The sequence below is a fragment of the Leptonychotes weddellii genome, chromosome 4 (assembly GCF_054177405.1).
Source record: "Leptonychotes weddellii isolate Sample4059 chromosome 4, ASM5417740v2, whole genome shotgun sequence".
NCBI lineage: Eukaryota > Metazoa > Chordata > Mammalia > Carnivora > Phocidae > Leptonychotes > Leptonychotes weddellii.
Window position 1 is genome coordinate 23,347,354 of NC_138372.1, and position 26,381 is coordinate 23,373,734.

Below are 26,381 nucleotides of genomic sequence, written 5' to 3' on the forward strand. Positions count from 1 at the left end.
TGGATGTTGATCCCTTAACAGTATACAATTTGCAAATATTTCCTCCCATCCCTTAGGTTGCCTTTTCACTCTGTTGACTGTGTCCTTTGATGCAGTTTTTGGATTTGATGGAGTGCAATTTATCTGTTTTTTCTTTTGTTGCCTGTGCTCTTGGGGTCCTAGCCCAGAAATCATCACCAAATCCAATGTCATGAAGTTTTCCCCTATGCTTTCTTGTAAGATTTTTATATTTTAGGTCTTATGTTTAGGTATGTACCCCCTTTTGTGTTAATTTTGGTCTATGGTAGATTTCCACATTTCCACTCTTGGCTTCTGGCCCAAAATATGTCTTTCCTCCCCTTCCCCAAGAAACACTTGCCCCTAGCCACGGAAAAGGCCATTAAAATGTAAGAAACCAATGCAAAAATTTATATTTTATTTGAATTCAAAAAATTTAAAATTGCTTTCAAATTCAGGAAAGTACCATAATGCAGGACCCCAGGGGAAGCCTCATATACAGAGACAGATAAATTAAATGTGTATACCACAGACAAGCCAAGAAGGTGTGTAGATTACATATTTACAGTACTTGATGTTTTCTGAAAACCATATTTATACATTTTATTACATTTACAAAAAAGGCTTCCACTACCGTTTACCTACAATAATGAAAAAAAAATTTACACCTTTTTTTCTTTCTTTTTTGGTACTGTACAAACTTTGTATAATAAAAATATATCTCTGTACAAAAGATTTTTTTTGTTGTTTTTGTTTTACTTTTTTTTTTTTTTCCTCATGGGATGGCGGTGGGTGTATGGTGTGGATGGTGAGTGAAAGGCCTAGTCTGCCCCGGTTCCTTCCAAGCCTCTGGAGGTGGTGTGAAAATGCCAGAGGTGGGCATGGGTGATGCACAGCAGAGTGCTGGGTGCCCCACTGGCGTCTCCTGGGACTTCAAAGGGGACACAGGGGAGGGGCGGAGGCAGGGCTGGAGAAGGAGTCCACTGCGTGGTCTGAGAGGAGTGAAGAACAGGGAAAGGATGCAGCCAAAGAACTTCCTGCATTTGTTTCCAGGGAAGGAGAGGGATGAGCACGTGAGTGTGTGTGTTTGGGTTGGTCCTCTCCCGCCAAGCCAGGGGTGTGGTGGCCCAGAGCAGGTGTGGGCGGCTGTGGGCTCCTGCCATTGCGGTCCCAGTCCCGTGTGCTGGAAACTGACCACCTCTCAGCCCGTCTTAACGTTAGGCAGCTCGCTTCATTTGCTTAAGAACCGGGTGTCCCTGCCATTCCATTCCCTTACATTTCTATTTGTTATTTCAATTATGTGAATTGAACACCTCAGGACAGCATGTCACATGTGCACAGGTCTTAAGCCCAGGGGGACCTTCCCGAGGACAGAGAAAACAGCTCTAAATGCCACCGTTTGATCCCTCAACTTGTTAGTGTTCCAACAATACGTATACGGAATTCAATAATGACCCAGGGACGATGGAACTCAAAATGAATCAAGCCGATTTGCAAGGAACTGGAGAGAATGTGACTTTCATTCACTCCATTCTTTTGATTCAGGAATGCTCAGGTTGTCTGTCTGCTGTAGCGAGGGGCTGCTGAGAGCCAAGGGGCCAGCGCCGGCTCCCGGGGGCCTGGGCACTGGGTCCTTTCCCTGACGCTGCCAAGTGGAGAGAACAGAGCCCAGCTGGGACACACAGGTCCCCTGCCTGGCCCACCAGCCTTGGCCACAGCTCTGCACCTACTCCCCCCCGTATTTGGTGCCCCGTTAGACCTGGGTGTCTGGCAGCTGGTGTTGTGGACTTTGGAGCCAGACCCATCTGGGTTAGCGTCCTGACTGCACACTTACTGTGTGGCTTATGTCTCTTCAACCTTTCCGGGCTTCTGTTTTCTCGTTTATAAGACAAGAACAATAATTCCTATATTTTGGGTGTTGTAAGGTCTAGAAATGATACACCGAAAGTGTCAGGCACAGAGAAGAAACTCAGCACATGGCAGCCATTACTTTTTGGACACTGGGCTAGACTTGCCCTCCTGTACCAGCCCCTTCCCGATGCCTGCAGCCTTGGCCACCTCTGTCTGGGCCACTGACTTGCTTCTTTTCTCCTGTCAGTTGACAGCCAGACTTGACCTTGGACTCAAGGCCCGATTCCTGTTGTCCCTCCCCCCAACTCACCCTTCTTTCCCAGTGCTGCCCGGGACCCGGAATGACTTTTTTAACTTACTGCGCTTAGAACTCAATAAAATTCTGTTGGGAAAAATAAACTGCTTTCTACAGTACTTCTTCAGATGTTTTTCTGCCCTTGGGGTACTCCTTGCTGTCACCCTGCAGATGAGGACGTCCATTGGCAGACAGCTGCTTTCTGCACGTTGGCCACCTGCTGACACAGTCACCGTGTCCTCACACACGGGGCAGACGGGGCGTGTTGGTTTCAGTGTGTCCTCCTCTTCACCTCTTCTGTGTGTGGGGGGGGAGCAGGGCATGGGGCATCTTTCACACACAGCTCTCTTTCTTTCTTAAGCTTCTGTGGTCTCTTCCATAGACTCAAATGAAGGAGAGGCGTGTGCGTTTATGTGTGCTCAGGCCCATACACACACGGGCACATCCACAAGATGCTTTGCTATTTTAAATCTGTAAGCTTCCTTCATCCATCTGCAGCCCCCTCTTCCTTTACTGTCCAAAGTCGGGGCCCAGTGGGCGTCTTCTCTGGGGTGGCGGGTGCAGATGGTGGCGGGGCGAGGGCCCAAGTCCCAGCAGTAGCAGACACAGGCAGAGAGACAGACGAAGATGGGCACCGGGCGCTGTGCTCAGGGGGCTCTCGGCCTGTCCCCGGAGAACTAGGGACAGACAGATGGCACCAGAGATTGTAAACAAGAGAGGCGGGGTGGGGTGGGGTGGGGCAGGGAGCAGGAGCCGGTGAGAGAAAAGAGGCAAAGCAAAGAGGGATAAAAGGGAAAGAAGTAAATTAGTAGCCTTGATCTTTGATCTTCCCCAACTGAGGATGGGGTGTAGGTGGGGGAACACACACAGCAGGACACACATTCTCCCATATTGTCTTTTTTTTTCTGGCAGTATCAACTTATCCATTAGGCACAAGAGACCCAATGCTTAGGGGCCACCACACTTTTAGGGGTGCAGGAAAATGGTTTAACTTAATTTCTTTCAAAATCGGAAGGAAAAAATATGAATATGACAATAATGGGCATACAATAATGTGTCCAGACTGGGTTATATTCATCTTTATAACAACATAGTTGTCAACTATCATGTTTAATATTTTTTTTTAATGGAGGAAAAGGCCCACGAGAGCCATACCACAGCCCTGCTCCCTGACTCACTGACCCCACAGGCCTCCATGATTTTCCTATTTCGGGTTCTTATTTTAATTTCAGCTGTTCTTGTTAGGCATCATTTGAATTCATCACCTAATTATTCATTTTAATCCTATGTGTGTGTGTTCAGGGTAGTTCTTCATACATCCCCTCCCTGAGTCAACAACGCTTTCTCTGTGTTTCCTCTGCGCTCCTGCTCTGGGCAGGGCACAGTGGGCGCCTCTCCAGGGGAGCCTTGCTGGATGGCTGTGGCCTGGGTGGAATATTCTGAAGCCCTGAATGCTGATGACAGACAATGCTGGGGGCTCTTAGACTTGGAGACCCCAACTGCACGTGACCTGGAGGTGACACATATGCGCACAGGTGTGGGGACCCAATGGAGCCCGAGATGGCAGCAGGGGTTGGGGAGGGGCGTGATGCAGATCAGGGGGCATTCTGGTTCCTCTCTTATACTGTTCAGTAATTCAGCAACTCGAAGTTCAGAGTCATTACTGATCACCTGTAAGGCCTGACTTATGTCATCAGAGGGGATTTTCCTTTTTCTTTTTTGCTTTCTATTTGTACGAGTTCTGAGTAAGAAAAAGTACAGAGGGATCATAAAGACGAAACCTCAGAACTAAGTATGGAATTCTGGAATAATTTCTCCTCCTTCTTTAAATGTTTGTTTCAGACGGATGTCAAAGGATATGGAAAAACTCAATAAGTTAATTATTTCTGTTCAATGGTTGCCTTTGTATATTCTGAAAATAATTTTTATCTCTTTATGTATAAATTATCTTAATGCCTACAATTTTAAGCTTAGACTTAAGCTAGAGAAATAATCTAGAGGAGAAAGTGGACGCAGAGGAGGGAGGGGAGAATTGGAGACAGGCAGGGATTGTGGCAACCATCTCCCATGATCTAGGTGATGGCTAATTTGACACATCAGCTCGACAAGGCTCTGGTCAGACACTAGTTGTTTGGTCGAACACAGGTCTAGATGTTGCTGTGAAGGGATTTCTTAGGTGTGTTAACACTTAAATCAGTAGACTTTGAGTAAAGCAGATTACCCACCCCATAGAGGTGGGCCTCGTCCAATCAGTTGAAGGCCTGAGGAGAAAAATTAAGGTCCCTGAGGAGGAAGGAATTCTGCCTCCAGATGGCCTTTGGATCAAGATGAAATCAACCCCTGATGGAATTTCCAGCCTGCAGGCCTGCCCTGTGGACTTTAGACTTTCCAGCACCACAATCATGTGAACCAATTCCTTAAACTAAATCTCTCCCCCCACCTCTCTCTCTAAGTATATATACAATACATACATATGTATATCCATCTCTCTAGATGGGTATTCTCTATATATCTAGATATACTTATGCATACATCTTCCTGTATGGACATAGATATGCAGATGTCTATACGGAGATGTAGATATATATGCATGGTATGTGTATTTTATGTATGTATTATGTATACACACATGCACCTCTCTCCGGAGAGCCCTGACTGCCACATTCTACTTGGATATTTTGCCAAGCCCAAGGGCTAAGAAGAGCATAGTCTCTGGAGTCAGCCTGCCTGTAACTGGGACTGGATTCTGCCCCTGCTACTTACTAGCTGTGTGATCTTGGTCGAGTTCATTCTTTTCCTGTACCTCAGTTTTCTCACTGAATGGGGATAACAACAGTACCCACCTCGCAGGGGGGCCGTCCCTAGCTCAGCGCCTGGAGCACAGCCGTACTCAGCGCTCGGTCCGTCCCCCGCCCCCCCCGCCTGTGGGCGGGGCTGTCCCCATCTGTGGGCGGGGCTGCCCCCCCCCCCCCCCCCCCCCCCCCGCGCACGCGCGTCTCACCGGCTGCCGGAGGCGGGGCTCTCGGGGGCGGCGGTGGCAGCCAGGCCTGGTGGCTATACCGCTGTACACACTGTGCTGACTGTGAACTCCGCCTCGGTGGCCATGATGTCTGTGGGCTGGATGTTGCGGTCGTACATTGGGTTCTCGAATGTGGCCCTGACGTTTGTGTTCTCATGGCCAGCATAGCCATTGAACGGAACTTTGGGTCTTCTCCTGGGAGTAAGACAGCGAGTGACAGAGAGAGCGAGAGAGAGAGAGAGAGAGAGAGAGAGATTGAGAGAGAGAGAGGCTGACTTGGTCTGAAGGGGGAGAGGGAGGGAACGGGAGGTTGTGTCTTCCTCTCAGAAGGCCCCAGGAAGGCTGTGGGCTGGGGTCGGAGATGCGGCCCTACCCCCTCCAGGCGCCCCCCTACCCCCCGCTCTCCCCCGCCGCCCTCCCTCCCGTACCTGTGCTTGTAGAGATAGAGCACAAAGCCCGCGATGATGAGCGCGATGAAAGGCACCAGGATTGCGGCGGCCACAGAGCTGCTGTTGGAAGCAAAGTGGCGGCCGATGGACTCGGGGTCGGACTCCAGCAGCCTGAGGTCTGCAAAGTCGCAGAGCAGAAACCTCAGGTCACAGAGACCCAGCTATGTGAGGGGACAGCCCCCCGGGGGGCGGTGTGGCCTCGAGCAGGGAGGTCATCTCCTGCAGCCCAGACCCCGAGCCAGCTGCCTTCCCCGCCCCCAGTCCCCGGGAGCCAATCTGCAGGAGAACCTAAAACCTGTCACAGGCTAAAGTCTTCAGAGGGTGCCGCCTTCAGAAGTTTTGAAACTTCTTTTGGCCACAGAAGCCTTTTATCAGGTAAAACCTTAGGAGGAAGCCCAAATACAAAACAGGTGAGGGTGGGCCTGCTGGGGGCGGGGGGCGTGGGAGAAGAAGTGTGAGCAGCCTGGGGCGGGGGTCTCCCTCCTCCTCCTCCGCTGTGGTCCTCCTGGCACCAGGCTGGGCCGGGCGCTCAGAGGAGCGCAGGGAGACAAGTTGCCCACCGCACCCGGGTGGAGGCTCCAAGAGGGGACAGGTCTGCCCCGGGGGGATGGGGAGTCAGTTGAGAAGCCAGAATCGAGAACTCCAGCTTCTGAGTTCTCTCTGGTGTGTCAGGCTGAGGGGCCAGGGGAACTGTCTTCAAGTACTTGAAGGGGTGCTGTCGGGAAGAGAGAGGTCTTACTCCATGCTCCTCACAAGGGCGAGCTAAGAACTCCCCTAGGGGAGGAGAGTGGGAATGACAGGGAAGCAGATTTTTGCTAAGACAAGGAGAAGCTTCCTGAAGGTCAGAGCTGCGAGAAAATGCAGGCAGAGCCCCTGGGCATGGTGGAATCAGCAGCCGGGTACATAGAGCTGGCTCTTGAGCACCCCGGACTGCCTCCTGTCTCCCCTCACCGCCTCGGAGAAACCAGGGGCCCTCCCTGGACTAGGGTCTGAGGCTCTGGGTCAAGGTCAGTCTCTGAAGGGAGGAGACTGGATGCCGATGACTGTAGCAGGCAGAGTAAAGATGCCAGGGAAGAGCCACCTTCTGGGACTGCTCGGGGAGGGAAGGACAATGTGAGTTAAAGGCACCCCTAAGAACCCCACATCTGCATGCTTTAGGGTGTCTGGGTGGTGCCCAAGGGCTGGCTGGCTGGTGTTGCTGGGGGCCGTATTCAAGACCCAACGTCCCTTACGCCAGGGCTCTCAACTCCAGGCCTGGCCATGAAACTGTTTGGCAAAGGTCGAGCCTGTCATGTGTATGTGCTTGTTTCTGGGGACATATTCCATAGCCTTTATCAGAATCTCAAAGGCCGGGGTGCCTGGGTGGCTCAGTCGTTAAGCGTCTGCCTTTGGCTCGGGTCATGGTCCCAGGGTCCTGGGATCGAGCCCCACACCGGGCTCCCTGCTCAGCGGGAAGCCTGCTTCTCCCTCTCCCACTCCCCCTGCTTGTGTTCCCTCTCTCACTGTGTCTCTATCAAATAAATAAATAAAATCTTAAAAAAAAAAAATCTCAAAGGCAGCTGTGACCCGCAAATGGTTAAGAACCCCTGGATTTGGCTGTTGCACTTCACTCCTCTACCCACCCACCCCTGTACACAAGTGTCTCCCTTCCCGAGGACAAATGCTAGTTACCAAGTCTTTGAAAGCCGAACTGCCCAAAGCCTTGGCCCTTGACTGAGCCTTGATAGATGAAGGTGCCTCCGGGGGACTCTGAGGAGACCTGCGAAAGTGAGAGCAGAGGCAGTGAGATGGGGGCATGGCCAGGTGAAGCCGCACACCCTCCTGGTGCGGGCTGTCAGTCTCTGGTGTACCCTGGGACTATGGTGCTGGAGGTGGGGCGGGCCCACTGGGTGCTCCTAGGAGGCGGGGAGGTGCTTAATCGTCTACTGGTCCCATCACTTCATCTGTGTGGGCCTTCCATTTGCCAGGCAGGTCTAACAACAGTACCTGTTCGCAGGGTGGTGGTGAGGCCTGCTCGAGCTCACGCAGAGAAGGCACTTAGACCACTTCCGGGCCTAGAGAACTGTCAGCCGTTATCACTGTGATGAAAACGACCGTCAAGAGCCCCTGGAACCACTGAGCCGTGATTAAAGTGTACCCAGCAGATTTAACATACTTTGGATGGTTCATCACAGTTCCAATAGCTACTAATTTGAGGAGGTAGTTGGGAACGTAAGTCTTCTTGGCTCATCTGTCTTGTCCCTGCGGATGCACCCTGACTCCTCAGCTACTCTGGCCACCATCACCTCTCCCTCCTTCCCACACTTCTATGTCCAGCATCAACAGTCTGAGACAGGGAAGCCACAGGTGTGATACGGGACACTATGCTCAATTCCCACCCCCCTGTGAAATTGGAAGGTACGGGCAGAGAAGCATCACTGTGGATCTGCCTTCTGCCTTAAGAATGCCCTAGAATGTCGTTAGGCTTTCCCACACGGGAAGGCAAGAAAGCCGTATCTCCTCCCCTGTGTCTTGGTCTCTCAAGCTGTGCTAAATCAGCTGTAATCTGCATCCTCAATTGTGAGTGATATTTGAAGTAGTCACCTGGGACCTTTTCCCATATCCCAGCACAACACCATTACCTCCAGCTTGCTTGAATTCACTCTTACACAGCTGTTCCGGTTCCTTGCTTTCTGCTCGAACATCAGACCCTACTCCATATCACTCAGATGTGCTGGCCCTCTGGACACTCCGCCTCCTGGCCCCTTTATCTTTTCCTTTACCCATTTCACTAGCAGATGAGGATTCCCTTGATCCCAGTCCTGGCCCCCAAGTAAACCTCTCAAGTTTCCATGTTGATCCTATGCATCTCCACTCTCTCTCCCCCCTTCCCTGCCTGTGATCTGGGAATCAGGGACAGGGCAAGGGCACAGGGAGGTCAAGGACTGAGATTTTGCAGCACTTACATGCCCATCTAAAGCCCAGTGATTGTCTTTGAATTTGTTCACAAAGATCTCCACAGGCCCTGTAATCTGGTAAACCTGGAGCAGGAGATGGAAATCTTCTTTCTTGTAAATTCCTGGGAAAAGGAAGTTCAGAGAGTACACTAAAGATCTGGAAAAATCTCCAGGCCCAAATTTGCGGGTATGTGGAATTTCACGTGTCGATGTTGATGTAAACATGGCATGCATGACTGCCAGTAGGTAAGCGTAGTCTGGCCTATGAGATTGTGTGCGTTGAGTGTGAGGATACACAAGAGTGTGTGCATGTGTGTTACAGACAACTGGATCACTGACCTGTGTTTGTGACCCTTTTAACGCATGCACGCGTCAGAATAAAGTGAATATGACTTTGCATACATTAATGTGTCAGTTAACGCATGAGTATGCTTTACGACTCCGTGGGTGCGGGAATGCAGGACGCATGTACGTGGGCTTCTGTGATGTCTTTACTACTCTGCCTTAGAGCGAATGGGGAACCCGACTGTTCAGTTGTGCGTGTGTGCGCTCGCACGGATGAACGGGTATGATTGTATGTGGGCCTTGTATTAATGTCTACATCCATTCACTCATGCAGTCCTTTACCTGTCCATCTCTTCCAGAAATGTTTGTTTTCTGAGACATTTAGTTTTTCTGATTATAAAAAGATTGAAAATTGGGGAAATTGTGGGAAAGGCAGAGATGCAGGAAGAAAAAAGAAATCATTTCTGATATCACTAAGAAATAGCCACTGTTAAACTTTTGGTGGAATTATTTCCAATTTTCTTTCTTTTTTAAAGATTTTATTTATTTGAGACACATAGAGAGCAAGAGAGAGTGCACGAGGGGGGGAGCTGCAGAGGGAGAAGGAGAAGCAGACTCCCCACTGAGTAGGGTTAGGGTTAGGGGCAGGGTTCCATCCCAGGACCCTGGAATCATGACCTGAGCTGAAGTCAGATGCTTAACCAACTGAACCACCCAGGCACCCCCCAATTTTCTTTCTAATGAATATAATTTTTCCTTTAAAAACTGGAGTCACATTGTAAATGCACTATGGTAGGTCCATTTGCCTCCAAACTGGCATACTATTTTATCTATCAGATGTATTATAATTAATATATCCATTTTGTTATTTTTGGATAATTTTCTCTTTCCAGTTTTTATGTAATACAAATAGCCCTGTAATGTCAACATCTTTTATTCAGGAATGTTTCACTCCTTCCATAGTTATTTTTTATGATAAAAATTCTTAGAAATATGATTAATGGGTTCAATAATTTTCAAAGAGCTTAACACAAATTGCCAAACTGTTTTCTAGAACTGTACTATTTTATTGACCATCAACTGCTTCAGTGCCTTCACTGGACCTTGAACAGCACTAACGTTTATCACTTAAAAAAAAAATCTTAGTGGGATAACTGGAAAATGACATTTTCTGTTTACTTTTAGTTTTTTGATTATTGCTGAAAAATATTTTTTCTTTTGTTTATTGACTGACTGTATTTTGGCTTCTGGGAATTCTGTCCTTATTTTTGGTTCAGTTTTAGGGATTTCGGTCTCTTTTCTCTTTATTTAAGAGTTGTTTTCAGCTCAAGTTATTGTTTGTCATCTAACCATTTCCTTTTAGACCCTGGTGATTTTATCATGCAAACAAAGATGAACAGACAATTTCTCCTCCTTCTGCCCATCAGACAAGTCCCCCCAGGACATGAGGATGCAATGACAATAGACTTGTCCTTGTAGAGGGCGTGTGCCCGCCCACCCCTATCACACCCAGGCTTTCACGGGGGTGGCCTGCTCCTTACCAGCCAAGTGCACCTCCACGCCACTGTGGTCAATCATGGTGGCGTTGACCTTGCTGTTGACAACCTGGAAGCCAGTCACTCTGAGCATGGCCGGCTGCTTCTTCCCCTGGTACTCATAGGCCCCTTTCCATAGGGAGTTCTTGGCAAAAACATCCCCAGGAACTGGAGGAAGTGAGAAACAGATGTGAGAGGGACTGAGGCCACCTGATGGCTGATCCCAATTCACTCACTGAGATTGCTTTCTCCAAAGCCTAACTCGGGAGAGGATGGTGGAGTGCTCCGGTCCTCCTGTGATCCAAAATGGAACTTGAACTGAGTATGATGCCAACTCTAGTTTCCTTCTTATATAACACACATGCTAATGTGATGAATAAAAGTATAAAGTTCAAAAAAGGATACGATAGTCCACAATAATTTTGCATTGGTCGGGCCACACATGTAGTTATGTGCCCAGTTCTGGACATTGCACTTTGAAAGAAATAATACCTGTGTTAAAAAAGTAACCGTTTCCAGGAAGCTCCCTGGGCAGGACTTGGATCTCTGTGTCTGTATGACTACACACTGGCCAGTCCTGTGCTGGGGGGGTTGTGGTAAACAATGGCTCCTGAGCTTGAAGATCTGGATGTGTTTCTGGAAGGCTTTGGCTCTCTCTTCTGGATGAGGTTTCTGTTTCCTTCAGGTTCACTTCCTCCTGAAGTTTGTCAGGGGTGGGTAGTGGGTGGAGGAATCTGTTTGGCTCTGTAGACAGTTTTCACACCCTTTCACTGAGTACTCGGAAAGTCATGTGCATGTCTCTGGGTAACTAGGTGAAGGAATCAACACCAGTTTCTTGAGCCGAAGCTCTGGACCATACCTACCAGAAGCTTGGGTGAGTGGTGGCTCCCGGGCAGTGTTGATTGGTCTCCCACTCGGCCGGACCTCTGCTGGGGAAAGAGAATGGAAGAACACAGGTTCACACTCTGGTCTACACTCTATTGGAAAAATAATGGCCACCTCTCTGACACTAGGTCAATGGGTTCTCTGAGATCCTGCTTTGGACTTATCCTCTTAAATTGGGAGTGGATACTTTGTCTGGTGATGCTATGGACCCCTCTTGGAATAATAAAACAATGAGTCGAAAGGAAATCCGTTTTATCAATTACAGTCATTGACATATTAAACAAAGAATTAGGATGCAGGTAGATATGTGATTCTTTATTACTGCATTAAACAACAGGATCTAATAGCAGGTCCAGTCACTACCATATCCTTGAAGTAGTCAGGAACATAAGCAATATTTCATGATATCAATAACAACTGTAATATAATATGAAAATCTCTGTAATTTTTACCGGTGACAAAGTCATAGGTATTGTTAACACTACTATGGGTTTTTGTCTACATTTCAAATTAAAAGAAGTGTTAAATTTCAGCAAGAGGTAAAGGACAATAAAGCTGTCTCTTCTGCCACCCTTGTACCTAGATCTGCCGAATGCCCCTATTGATGACCCTAGGTTGAAAAGCCCTGTCCCGGACTCTGCTTTCCTCCCAGATGCCTGGCACGATGGAGGACCTTCCAACAATCAAAAGTGAACTCCTTGAGGCCTGGTGGGGGTTTGAGTGGTGTGCTCCCTTCCCTTGGAGTGATGATAGTAAGACTGAGAAGCCCACAACAGCTGCTCTGTCTCGCACCATGAACCACAATTCCCAGCGCGTTTTCTCTGGCGTCCACACCGACATCCCTCCCAACCTAGGAGATGCTCAAGGAGGAGCATGAGGGGGATGTACTCGGGGTGCCCAGGGCTTGGCTCCTCTGATGACCGCCATGGTCAATATCCACAGCAAGAGCTCGTGGTGATGTCACAGAGGCAGTTATACAGATCAATGGATAAAGCTGAGGATCCAGATATAAGCTCACATCATCCGGTCCCTGTTCAACACAGTCTGGGCTTCCTGGCCTTCGCCTACTCTGTGAAGCCTAGGCAGCTGAAGATGGCAAGCTATGTGACTGGGGTCCTGGCCTACATCCCTGCTGCCAAGTGACTGAACATCAGGGCCCTGGTCTTGGGCCTCCTTCTGATCATTACGTTCACCATTACTTTTGCCACTGGCTCGCTGATGATTCTCCACGCAATTTCAGAGACCATAAAATGTTATGGAGGCTGCTAGTAGCTGCCCATGGTCTGAGGCTCTCACCCCTCTCATAGCAGTGTCTATACACATCAGTTTACAGCTGAACTCAATAAAGCACTTGTGTGTGGAGAGTACAAAAGACTGAGAAGCCCTCACAGGCAAAGTCACAAGCTCTGGGCCTAAGCCAGACAGTGTAGGTTCAGGTCCCAGCAGTGCTACTTCGTGATGTGTGACCTGGACCAGTCCCTTTACCCCTCAAAGTCTCCATCTCCTCACTGGAAACATGGGAAAATACTGAAACATACCTCACAGGTCTACGCTGAATAAATGAGGTTGTGAACATGAGGGTCACAGTCAGCCATTGTTAATGTCTTTTCTTCTTTTGCACAGAAACAACAGAAATATCTGCCTCATCACCAAGGAAGGGCAGACTCTCCCTTCTATCTCCTTGAGGAGGCTAGATTTTGAGCACAATCATTCCGACTCCGGAGGGCAGTTTATGTACAGAAGGCTGTGGAGAAATTTTCCACAGTGTCTCAGTCAAAGTACTTTTATGAAGAAAATGCCTTTATTGTCTTAGGTTTTATAAGATGAAGGATGTAAGAGGGAGAAAGCTTATAGGCCAGGAGCTGTGCTAGGCCATGTTATTCACATTATTTCATTTACTCCTGCTCTCAAAACTGTGAGGTACAGATTACTATCTCCATTTTATAGAAGAGAAACTCGTTAAGAGGCAGAGAAGTGAAGAGGCTTGCCAAAGATCACACAGTAAGGGGATGGATTGAAATTCAACTGCATCTAAAGCATTTTGTCCTTTTATAGACAAGTACATAATAGCATCAAAAACAGTAAAATACTTAAGACTAAATGTGACCAAGAAGTGCAAGACGTGTATAGTGAAAATGACAAACCATCGTTTTAGAAGGAATTAAAGATCTAAATAAATGGAAAGACATCCCCTGCTCATGGATTGGAAGACTTACTACTGTTCAGATGGCAACATTCCGCAAACTGACCTACAGATTTACTGCAATCCCTGTCAAAATCCCAGCTGTCTGTTTTGCAGAATTTCACAATCCAACCCTAAAGTTCATATAGAAATATAAGGGGCCCAGAAGAGCTAAAACAATCTTGAAAAAGAACAAAAAGGATGATGTACACTTCCCAACTTCAAAACTTATTACAAAGCTATTGTAATCAGAACTGTGGTGATGTCATAGAGGCAGTTATACAGATCAATGGCTAAAGCTGAGGATCCAGATATAAGCTCACATATTTATGGTCAAATGATCTTTGGCAAGGGTGCCAAGAAAATTCAATGAAGAATAGTGAAGAATAGTCTTTCCAACAAATGGAGCTGGGACAACTGGATATCCGCATGCAAAAGAATGAATTTGGACCCCAAATGACCACCTCCCCCCACAAAAAACCCCACAAAATGAACAAAAGACCTAAATTTGGGAGCTAGAACTATAAAACTTAGAAAAAACCATAGACATAAGTTTTCATGACCTAGGATTTGGCAATGGTTTCTTAGGTATGATATGGAAGCATGAAGAAAGAAAATATAGATAAATTGGAGTTCATTAAAATTAAAGACTTTTGTGCTTAAAAGGACACCAAAAGAAGGTGAAAAGGTCCAAACTCATCAAGTTGTATACATTGAATATGTGCATTTTTATATATCAATTATATCTCAATAAGGCTGTAAAAAAACTCCATTTAAAAAAAAAAGAAAAAAATTTAACACAGGACTAAAATGGAGCTTGAAATGTGACAGTCTAACTTCATTTTAGGTGATGAGTGAAATAAAGGAGAAAGTACTTGTAAATTTTAAAAAAAGAAAGTGAAAGACAACCCATAAAATGGGAGAAAATATGTGCAAATCTTGTATCTGATAAGAGTCTTATATTCTAGATATATGAAGAACTCTCGAAGAGACTCTGGACCAAGATGGTGACATGGGAAGCTCCTGAATTTCCCTCCTGTCATGGACATACTGAATGTACAGCTACACATGGTTTAACAGCAGGAGTTCAAGTAGAGGAAAGGATCTAAATATAAAAACATAGGAAACTATAAAACTCACTGATATAGATAGATGGTTAAATTCAGAATACTCTAATATTATAACTGTGCTGGGTAAATCAGTTACAACTCTAGTATAAAGATTAAAAGACAAAAGTATTAAAAATAACTACAACTGCAGGGGCACCTGGGTGGCTCAGTTGGTTAACTATCTGACTCTTGATCTCAGCTCAGGTCTTGAACTTAGGGTTTGAGTTCAAGCCTTGAATCGGGCTCCATGCTGGGTGTGGAGCCTAAAAAAAAAAACAACAACAAAAACCCACCCAAACTAGAATGCAGTAATTTGTTAATGAATACATTGTATAAAAAGATGTCAACTATGACATCAAAAACATAAAATATAGGAAGGGAGTGTAAAAATGTAGAGCTTTTGTATGCACTCAAAGTTAAGTTGTTATTTGCTTTATTTATTTATTTAATTATTTATTATTTTTAAGTAGGCTTCATGCCCAGCGTGGAGCCCAGTGCGGGGCTTGAACTCATGACCCTGAGATCGAGACCTGAGCAAGATCTGAGCTGAGACCAAGAGTCAGATGCTTAACTGACTGAGCCACCCAGGTACCCAAGTTGTTATTGGCTTTAAAAAGGCTGTCATAACTATAAGATGTTTTATGTAAGCCTCACAGTAAACACAAAATAAAAACTTCAGTGAATACACAAAAGGTAAAGAGAAAGGAACCAAAACATACCACTACAGAAACTTATCAAATCCCGAAGGAAGAGAATAAGGAAAGAAGAAAGGAACTACAAAGGAGCCAGAAAAAAAAAATTAAGAAAACAGCAATAGGAAGTCCATACTTATAAAAAATTACTTTAAATATAAATGGACTAAATTCTCTAATCCAAACACAGAGAGTAGCTGAATGGACAAAACAAAACAAAAAACAAACAAAAAATCCCCAGACCCAATGATATGCTGCCTACAAGAGACTGACTTCAGTTTCAAGGACACAGAGCTGAAGGCGAAGTGAAGGGAAAAGATATTCTATGCAAAATGGAAACCAACCAAGAACAGGGGAAGCTATATTTCCATCAGACAAAATAGACTTTAAGCCAAAAACTGTTAACAAGAGACAAAGAAGGTCATTAGATAATGATAAGGAGTTAATTCATCACGAGGATATAACAATTATAAGTATTTATGCACCCAACATCAGCACATCTAAATATATTTTAATATATAATAAAAGAAAATAAAAACAAATATTAACAGATCTGGGTGGAGAAATAGCAACACAGTAATAGCAGGGGACTTCAATACCTTCCTTTCAACCACAGATTGATCATCCAGACAGCAAATCAATAAGGAAACACTGGGCCTAACCTACACAGTAGATCAGACGGACTTAATGGACACTTACAGAACATTCCACCCGACAGCAGCTGAGTACACATTCTTCTCAAGAGCATGTGGAACATTCTCCAGGACAGATCATATGGGCTACAAAACAATTCTTTTTTTAAGGTAAGTCTACCTTTTTTTTTTTTTAGAGAGAGAGAGGGAGAGAGACCATGCACACACACAAACACACACACTCTCTCTCAAATAAATAAATCTTTAAGCCCAGGCAGAAGGTAGCAAAATAAAACTTGGGATGGCCTCACTATGTGTCTCTTGGGACTGCTCTGGTTTCATCTCCTAGAGGCTCAATACCTCAGAAACTCAGAAGCAGGATCCAGCTCCTGGAAATCCTATTTCTTCCTTCTCTTTTGCTGTCTTCTGCTCAAGCTCAGCTGTCACCTTTGGCCTCCCACCCTGGAGAGGTTCGCCGAGTGGGCGCACTCACCCAGGCAGATGGGTGGTTTGCCTGTCCAGCTGCCATCTGCTTTGCAGGTGCGGTGCTCGGAGCCACCCTTGAGGGAGAAGCCCTCCTGGCAGGAGTAGAGGAGTGTGTAGCCCATGGAGGGCAAGTCCAGGGCCCCAACGTTGGCATGGGATGGCGTCTCTGGCTGCTTGCAGTGGTGGGCTGGGTGAGAGGAAAGACAGTGTTGGACCTGGGGAGAATAGGGTCTTCAGGAGGCCTTTTAACTATTCCTGTTCCTACATGGAACATCCCTTTCCTTCTAGGCCCCTTTCATGTCCAGCATCCCCTCCCCAAACCTCCCCTCTAACCCCAGCCTTGATGTCTAGACCTATGGCCACGATGGAGATGATGTGGATCCAGGCTTAGTCACCCCTGGGGGGCCTGCAGCACTCTTCCTGGGGAAGAGAAGTAATTATGGTCAAAAGCCTGAAATCTTTCAACCTGAGGGCTGACCTTGTAGCTGTGAGTTTTGGCTGCCACTGGAAAGTTCTTTCTTTTTCGCTAAAGCATAGGAATTGCCTTCAAATATCAGCAAGGCTTTTGTGTGGAAATGTCTTCTGTGAGGCCCCAAGGGATAAGGACTACAAAGAAAGCGATATTGGTCCCAGGGAGAAGTCATGAGCTCCCTGTCAGTCAGAGCATTCGAGCATGTCCCAGGTGCCCAGCTGGGGGAGATAATGTGTTTCCAAGAGGAACTGTCTAGGGATGCAGGGGAAGTCTGCACTTACGGACACAGTCGGGTGGGGTTCCACTCCAGGTGAGGTTGGGGAGGCAGGTCCTGGTGGTGGAACCCTGAAGCAGGTAACCTTTCTGACAACGGAAGAGCACTGTGCTTCCAACCTGTTGGGAGGACAGAAGCTTCCTTCATCCCTTTCTATCCAGCGATGCTTCATACCTTGTTACTTGACTACTTACTTCCCCATCACCCAGTTCCTACCCACACCCTTGCCTCCACCTGCAACATCCTTCTTCCACTTCTCTGCCTGGTTAAATATTATTTACCCTTTGAGGCAGGCTTATGCCTCTTCCTTCAGCCCTTACCCGAGCCCCGGGGCCAGAGCAATGCTCTTCTCGGACGTAGTACGCTCTGCTGTGGGGGACAGATGCCTGACTCAGAATCAGAAGACCCTGGTCTGAGTTCCGGCTTCGACGTTTGCTCACGGAATGACAGGCTGCCGGGAATTTGACGCCTGAGTCTTCTGGTGCAGAGCGTGGGACCACCAGTCCGGTCACGCCTACAGTGCAGTGTCGTGACACTCAAACTCGGTGCTGGATTTGAAAGCATTTTATAAAACGGGAAGCACTGCACAACACAGAAGTATTACTTGGGTGTGTCTCTTCTATGAGTCTACAGGTTCCTTAAGGAAGGGAGACTTGTCTTCTTCATAGACAGCTCCCCCATAGAACCTGGCACTTGCTTAATGAGTATCTGTTGGGCAGAATCACTATCCTGCTGCCATCGCTGCCTCTGCTCAGTTGTGTCTCCCCCGCCCGCCGTCCACCAGCCCTCACTGTCCCATGCGACGCCCCTGCAACCACCAGCTCCATCTCTCCTTCCGCCCTCTGCATGGCAGCTTCCTAAGCTGTAACTCCGATGTCCCTGTTTCCCAGCTCAAAACACTCACATGTCCCTATTACCTATGGAAGCAAAATTCCAACACCAAGTGAAACTCTTGACTTCCACTCCCTTCCTCCAGGCCCTTCTGCTTCGTCTGGAATGTCATCCTCTCATTCAGCAACGGCCCCTCTGTCCGTCCAGGTGTGCAGATCAAAACTTTCAAGCCAGTCTTGATTCCTCCCTTTTCTTCAACCCCTCCCTCCAATCCATCAGCGCGTCCTCTTGGTTCTGCCTCCACAGTCCATCTTGACCCCTTCACTTCTCTCCATGTCACTGTCACTACCTCGCCCTTCCCCCCGAGCCATGACAACAGTGTCCTACTTGTCCGGGTGCCTCCGTCTTCACCCCCCATTATTCACTTTCTCTGCAGCGTTCAAATGATGGATCAGAGTCCCCTTCAAATGGTTTCCTGTGACATTTAGAATAAAATCCAAAATGCTTACCATGGCCTCAAGGGCCCTAGGTGACCTGGCCCACGGCTTTCTCTTTTAAGAAATTATTATGTAATATTTGATGCATGCAAAAGACTATATGGAAAGAAACTGGACACATTAAGTTGAGCCCAGCACTCCAGGGCTAGAATGTTAGCAACACAATTGTTACTCTCTGCGTCCTCCTCCCCTGTCCCATTCCTCTTTCCTTGGCTCTTCCTCAGTGGTAAGCACTATCTTGAATTTTGTGTTTTTTAATTTCCTTGCTTTGTTAAAAGATAATTCTATCACACATATGCACATATATCTCTAATCATATGTCCTTCTTAGTTTTAATCTTTATAGAAATAGCATCATCCCACCTTATCATTTGATGCTATGTTTCTAAGATTCACCCACATTGTGTAGAGCTGTCCTGCATTCATTCTCACTGCTGTGACTTTGAAATTTTTCTCAGATCTCGGTAACATGTGCAAGGGTATCTTTGGGGTTCGTTTCCAGGAATGGAGCTTTTGGGTTGCAGAATGTGTGAATATTTAACTTTACAAGACAGTGCCCAGTTGTTTTCAAACCTCGCCTAGCTCTCTGGCTACATCTCCTCTTCGGCTCACACTGCTCTGGACTCGTTGGCCCCCCTGCTTTCCACTCCTCCAACCTGCTAAGTGCTCCCCCGCCTTGGTGCCCCTTTGAACTGGAGGCCACAGCTCAATTTCAGGAGGGCTCTTCCTAAAATAGCAGCCCACCCTGTCACAACCCCTTGGTACTAGATGGTGGGTAGGGCTTATTGCTCTCAGAAGTTATCCTGTTCACTGTCACCAGCTGGAGACCTTCTTAAGAGTGGGCACATAGCCTGTCTTGTTCCCACTGCATTCCTAGCACCTAGAAAGTTTATGGCAGTAAATATTTGTTACATGAATACAGATGGAGTGAATAAGTCACATTCTTTGGCTGGATCCCCACGGGCCATTTCTCCTGGGCACATCTCATGCTCCAGCTAACTGTCCTGTCTTGAGCACACCCATACTTTCCTGCTTCCTGTTCTCTGTTCCAAGTGTCCCATCCCAGGCTGTCCGCATCCCTTCTTCTTTCTGAAGTTCGTTCTGAGATGTGTCCGTGGAGCCTGCCTCCCGTGTGGCACTTGCTCGTGCCTGCCACTTTGAACCCTGGGTCTCTAGGGAGCGTGTAGGTGCCGTGCGGACAGACGGTTGCCTGTCTCACTCATTTCTGTCTTTCCACGACTGCCCGCCCCAACCACAGGGGGCTGCTGGGGCGTGTTGCTGTCACTACGTGAGACTCTCTTCCGCATCAGTTTCTTGGATTTTGCTGTCATGCCTCTGTTTCTGCAAGGTGCTCCAGTGTGGCGTGGTTCAAAGATGCAGAACACTTTCTGTCTCCAGCTTCCAAGGTCTTGTTCCCCCCAGTGCTGTACCTGGGAAGAGCCCTGAGTCCTCTGAGGCTGACAGTGATAGACAGGGACAGGGGGCAGGAAGGCCTGATCCTGGCTGACCTCATTACCTGGTATCCCTGGGAACTGTTCTGTATCCCGAACTGTGGCACGCCGGGGTCTGCACACATGGTCAGCGTCGGGTCTGGATTGCAAAACAGAGAAACAGAGCCCATGGTCAGAGAAGCTTTCATCACCTCCACTCACTCTGAGAGATAGGTGTAGGAGGGAAAAATGGAAGCCACATCCTACTCCCCGACCTGTTAATATCTCCACCCGAGTCATACCCCTGGGCCGACTATGTGATTCCTGGCAGCACGCTCACTCTGGCTATTTCAATTTCATGCTCTGCTCTAAGAAGCTCGGGCCTGAAAGAAGGATGCCCACCAGCTCGGACGCTCTTCCCCAAACCACCTCTCACCTATGCAGCTGGGCTGGGTGCCACTCCACGTCCCATCGGACTGGCAAAACCTCCGTGGAGAGCCCACCAGCACCAGAGGGGGCTGGCAGGAGAAGGAGACGGACGACCTGTAGGAGAAGCCTCGGTCCTCTCTCCTGCCGCGGGCTGGGACGCCGGGATCTCCGCAGAACACGGCTGGGAAGACGAAGGGAGGAAGGCAGGTCCGAGTTGCTTTCTAGAGCCCCATCGGCCACCACCGGCTGGCTTTCCCAGTGCCACTTGAACTCTGCCAACGGGGGCAGCCCTGGGTCAATAGTCATACCCGCCTCACACACCTGCTGTTGTGTGTGTCCTCTCCTTCCCAACTCCAAAATGCTTGTTAATAATCACCCAAGTAATGAAGCAACGTTATAGGAAGTTAAATTGAGAAAAAGTAAACTACAACTCACTACCCAAAACTTTTCCCCATTTTCATGTGTGTAAACTTGTGTGTGGCTGTGAACCCAATGTCCCAGTGTTATAAACCTTGCTTTGTTCACTTACTAGTCTGTAAATATTTTCCACGTTTATGACACCATTATCATTTACTGGCTACATAATTTTGCCATGAGAGGTTGTACCATAGTTGCAGTTTATCGTAGACTTTATATTAGGCATTTTCTATTATTATACCATTAAATGTGGCTCTTTTTTCCCTGGTAATGTTTTCTTTTTCTTTGTTTTAAAGATTTTATTAATTTATTTGACAGAGAGAGAGACAACGAGAGAGGGAACACAAACAGGGGGAGTGGGAGAGGGAGAAGCAGGCTTCCTGCTGAGCAGGGAGCCCGATGCGGGGTTCGATCCCAGGACCCTGGGATCATGACCTGAGCCCAAGGCAGACGCTTAACGACTGAGCCACCCAGGCAGCCCTTGGTAATGTTTTCTTATAGGGATTCTCTAGGAGTGGACTTAGTATGTTTGAGCGTGTTTGCAGCTCTTGATGTATACAGCCAAATGTCTTTCCAAAGTGTGTGCATTTATACTGCGGTGGGTATTAATGTGCCCATTTCATTGAGATCCTCAGAGAGATTCCCTAAAGAATGATTACTGAATTCAAATCATGTGACAGCAAACAGAATAAACACAGGCCCCTCTTCTGTCCCTTCTGCTCAGTGTCTTAAGTGTTTGCACACATGGTTTACTAAAAATGTTTACTTCCTTAGGACATTGCAGAGACAGGTCTGTGTTTTTAAGGGGGCTGACTGCAAATATGATTTTGATGCCTTGAAAATAAGCATAAAGGGATTCTACCTGTGTTTTTATTCTTAGAACCAATATACTTTTAAACAGATCTCAAGATCAGGGATGGCACATAATAGACAGCCAGTGGTGTGTGGTGTGGCAGGAGCAGGCCCACAGGGCCACCAGCATGCTTGGGTTGTGCTGGTCGGAAAGCACACAGAGCTTGCACTGATTTCCCATAAACACTTGTGCAGCAGTTCTCCCAGAACAAACTAGCTGCTGTGGGGAGCAGCCGGATGGGTCCCCCACACTCCGTGAATGTGCTCTACCTAAGAGAAAGGGCCTCATGCCGATCATATGTGGCTTTGGAGTTCCACTGACTGAAGCACTCTAAGATGCAAAATTAAATTTTATGTCTATCCTTTTTTCCTATTTTAAAAGTTCTAGTGGTGATAACACGGGCTGTAAATTTGAGTAAGAATTTTAGAGAAAATTGTCTGGAGAAATGATTGTTTTCAGACTAGACTTTGTCACTAACACAGTAGGTCAGGTCCTTTTTCTGAGCCTCATCTTCCCTGCCAGCCACCTGAGAAGGGACTTCTGCCCGCCTCCCAGGATATCTCGTTGTGAGAATCAGATGTGACATGCGTGTAAACATCCCCTGAGGAGGCAGCACAAAGCCTGTGAAATGTAAAATGTTATCTCTGTGGATGGACTGATACTCTGTGACCTCCCAGTGGAGGAGTTCACGTGCGGGTAATCAGAGCAAAGCTAACGGCGCAGTGTGACTCCTCTTCCTCACATCCGTTTTGCCTTGAATTAAATTCACTTCCTTCTCCATTAATTTTCAAACAGCATTTAACAAACATCTTCAGCTCCTGATTTTCTGCTGCTTCTGGCACCGAATAAGTCCGCAGACATGAGCCCTGCCTTCTGAGATCTTAGAATCTAAGCTGGATAACACAGGAGGGTATAAAAGGTGAAAAATACAGATAAATAACATGGCTTGAGCATCAACAAAATTTACTGAAAGTACATAAGTGCATCAGGGACTCAGGAGAAGAAGTAGAAGTTGTATATTCGGAAATGGTGGGATCGGTGGGGAGAAGTCAACTTCAGAAGCTTCTTTACTGAAGACAGGGGAGCTGTCCAGCCAAATGGGGAGGTGGCATGGAAAGGGCTGAGTGGGTCTGGGGAAGCATGTAGGAAGTGGGTGAGGCTGACAATGATCTTGATCCTGATGTGCTACTGTGTGGGGACAAAATCCCTGCCCATGTTTAGGGAGTTATGTAAGAGGAAGAAGTGGTGTTATGAGGGATATGTTTGCAGTAATACAGCAAGAAAGTGACTAGGTCTGAGAAGCATGGCTATGGAGGAAGAGATGCAGTCTGGAGGAGGGAAGCAGGAGTACCAAGAACTGCGGAAGGCCCAGATGCAAAGTTTGGAAACAGTGATAAGAATTCCAAAGGTTACTGCATATCTCAAGTGGTCAGCTGCTTGGCCACGGAAAATATGTTGTGGAGCACAGCTGGTTAGAAATAAATATATTTGACTTCTTTACAGCAAGCTCCAAGGAAACTGACTACCAGAGTCATAGTTCCCCAAGACATCACTTCAAGCATGAAGAACACCCTTCATGCTATGATGTGAATGTGTGTGTGCGCACACAGCCAAGAGGTTCATAATCATATACAAAATAAAATGGAAGCAGGCTAGTATCCAAAATCTAGAAAGAACTTATCAGACTCAAAACCTGAAAACAAAAAATCCAGTCCGGAAATGGGCAGAAGACATGAACAGACATTTCTCCAAAGAACAGACACGTGAAAAAATGCTCAATATCCCTCGGCATCAAGGAAATACAAATCAAAACCACAGTGAGATACCACCTCACACCGGTCAGAATGCCTAAAATTAACATCAGGAAACAACAGGTGTTGGTGAGGATGCGGAAAAAGGGGAACCTATTGGTGGGAATGCAAGTTGGTGCAGCCACTCTGGGAAACAGTATAGAGGTTCCTCAAAAAGCTGAAAATAGAGCTGCCTATAACCCAACAATTGCACTACTAGGTATTTACCCAAAGGATACAAACAGTAATTTGAAGAGACAAATGCACCCCAATGTTTTTAGCAGAAATGTCCACAATGGCCAAACTATGGAAAGAGCTCAGATGTTCAGCAACAAATGAACGGATAAGAAGATGTGGTATATATATATACAATGGAATCATCATCATATATATGGAATTCATCAAAAAACGAAATCTTGCCATTTGCAATGATGTGGATAGAACTAGAGGGTATTATGCTAAGCAAAATAAGTCAGTCAGAGAAAGACAAATACCATATGTGGAATTTAAGAAACAAAACAGATGAACATAGGGGAAGGGAAGGAAAAATAAAATAAGATGAGAACTGAGAGGGAGGCAAACCATAAGAGACTTTTAATCATAGGAAACAACTGAGGGTTGCTAGAGGGGGGGTGGGAGGATGGGGTAACTGGGTGATGGGCATTAAGGACGGCATGTGGTGTAATGAGCACTGGGTATAATCTAAGACTGATGAATCACTAAATTCTACCTATGAAACTAATTTTAAAAAGTCTGAAAAAAAAGATGCCCCTTAAAGAAATAGAAAATAATAAAATGGAAGCAGGATCAGCAGCCTATGCTGGTGGAAGTCTCTATGGGAGCTGGGGGTCTAGACGAGCCAATCAGAAGTCAGTTAAAGGCTGACTTGATCAGAAGTCACCAAATCTAGGAAGAGGCAGCTCCATGAAAAAGAAGTACAAATGGATGACAAAGAAGGAGCAGCTCCATCTTGCTGATAAGAAATATGATGCCGGGGCGCCTGGGTGGCTCAGTTGGTTAAGCGACTGCCTTCGGCTCAGGTCATGATCCTGGAGTCCCGGGATCGAGTCCCGCATCGGGCTTCCTGCTCGGCAGGGAGTCTGCTTCTCCCTCTGACCCTCCTTCCTCTCGTGCTCTCTGTCTCTCATTCTCTCTCTCTCAAATAAATAAATAAAATCTTTAAAAAAAAAGAAAAAGAAATATGATGCAAATTAAAACAATGAGATACCTTTTTAAACTTCTTGGGCTGGTAAATATATATATTTTAAAGATTTTATTTATTTATTTGAGAGAGAGAATGAGAGAGAGAGAGAGCACGAGAGGGGGGAGGATCAGAGGGAGAAGCAGACTCCCTGCCGAGCAGGGAGTCCGATGCGGGACTCGATCCCGGGACTCCAGGATCATGACCTGAGCCGAAGGCAGTCGCTTAACCAACTGAGCCACCCAGGTGCCCCTTGGGCTGGTAAATATTAAAAGATATTGGCAAAATCTATTGTTAGTGAGGAAGTGAGTCAAGAAATATTCTCATAAACTGTTGGTGGGAGTGTGAGTTGGGACTCTTTCTAGAAGACAGTTTGGCACCGTGTCTCAGATGTATAGAGTGCATGCCCACTGGCTCAGCATTTTCTCTCTCCTAGGACTTTCCTAGAAGAGTAAAGAAATGTTATCCTCAAGAACATTTATTGCAGAACTTCTTCTAACGTAACTAAACTGGAGAAACCTAAATTCTTCACCAGTAGGAGAAGATTAAACCAGTTGCGGTAGCTACAGTAAGGAAGTTCTTTAAGCTATTAAAAATGATGATGTGTAGGTCAGTATGGATTGATGGAGAAAGGTGGTGATGGCCTATCAATGAAGACAAGTCACAAACTAGTCTGCACAGCATGATTTAATACCGTTTGCAGAAAATTGCACACCTCTATGTCCAAAACATTGTGGTCGGGGTGGAAGCACAGTCAAGAGCTTAACCCTGGTTATTTTCGGGAAACCAGAGTGTTATGTTCTTCTTTGTATTTTCAGATACATTTACATTTTTTTATGATGACCATAATTCATTGTTCAAAAGCAATTTAGCTATTTCTCAAGAAGAAAAGTAGGGTTTCTCAGCCCAGACTCAACGCTGAGATTGCTACCTTCCTAATGTTTCCTCGCGGGTGTGCGAAGTCCTGAGGGGCTGACCATGCACCAGATGCTGCCTTTCCTGCATCCACTTTTGAGCTGCTGGTCCTAGTTCCTGCTGAAATTTCCCAAATCGAAGTAAGTTTTCAGAGGTATCCAAACAATGTCATGAGTATGTTGATGGTTTTCTACAGAATTAGATAAATGCCTAGTAGAAAAAAAAAATAGGTCTACTATTTGTCCAAAGCATGGGTGCTGAGAAGATCTTCCAGAGTCCAATTATGTGACAAGAATAAATGAGGAACTGAGCTCTGGGATGGAATTGGGCTCTTGGGGACACAATTAGGCCAGGAGGGTAAGAAATAAAGTCTTTCACCAAAAAATCATGTAGGCTCCAGGAATCTTTTCTCTGTAGGCTATTTTCCATAAAGACAGGCACATTTCCAGCATGGGGCCCTTCCAGATCTTTGGGAACTATCCCATCTAGTGAACAACCTTTCATGTTAAGAAACACCTCCCTTGAACCCTCCTACACTGTTGGTGGGAATGCAAGCTGGTGCAGCCACTCTGGAAAACAGTATGGAGGTTCCTCAAAAAGTTGAAGATAGAGCTACCATACAATCCAGCAACTGCACTACTGGGTATTTACCCCAAAGATACAAAGGTAGGGATCTGAAAGGGTACGTGCACCCTGATGTTTATAGCAGCAATGTCCACAATAGCCAAACTGGAAAGAGCCAAGATGTCCATCGACAGATGAATGGATAAAGAAGATGTGGTATATATATACAATGGAATATTATGCAGCCATCAAAAGGAATGAGATCTTGCCATTTGCAACAATGTGGATGGAACTGGAGGGTATTATGCTGAGTGAAATGAGTCAAACAGAGAAAGACATGTATCACATGACCTCAC

General features: G+C 46.5%; 1 protein-coding gene across 1 annotated transcript in view; it reads right to left on the bottom strand.

The window, feature by feature from the left end:
* Positions 1 to 732: 732 nt before the first annotated feature.
* The window catches only part of CSMD2 (CUB and Sushi multiple domains 2), a 204,497-nt gene continuing 178,848 nt past the window's right edge, over positions 733 to 26,381 (bottom strand). Inside the window, exons 46-56 of the mRNA XM_081816844.1 lie at positions 20,293 to 20,466; positions 19,943 to 20,016; positions 17,107 to 17,218; positions 16,361 to 16,540; positions 11,231 to 11,296; positions 10,374 to 10,535; positions 8,557 to 8,669; positions 7,283 to 7,370; positions 5,591 to 5,729; positions 5,145 to 5,357; positions 733 to 2,820 (exon numbers count right to left, since the gene is read on the bottom strand). Of these exons, the coding sequence (XP_081672970.1) occupies positions 5,198 to 5,357; positions 5,591 to 5,729; positions 7,283 to 7,370; positions 8,557 to 8,669; positions 10,374 to 10,535; positions 11,231 to 11,296; positions 16,361 to 16,540; positions 17,107 to 17,218; positions 19,943 to 20,016; positions 20,293 to 20,466 (1,268 nt within the window). The 3' untranslated portion in view covers positions 733 to 2,820; positions 5,145 to 5,197. The remainder of the gene's footprint in view (positions 2,821 to 5,144; positions 5,358 to 5,590; positions 5,730 to 7,282; positions 7,371 to 8,556; positions 8,670 to 10,373; positions 10,536 to 11,230; positions 11,297 to 16,360; positions 16,541 to 17,106; positions 17,219 to 19,942; positions 20,017 to 20,292; positions 20,467 to 26,381) is intronic.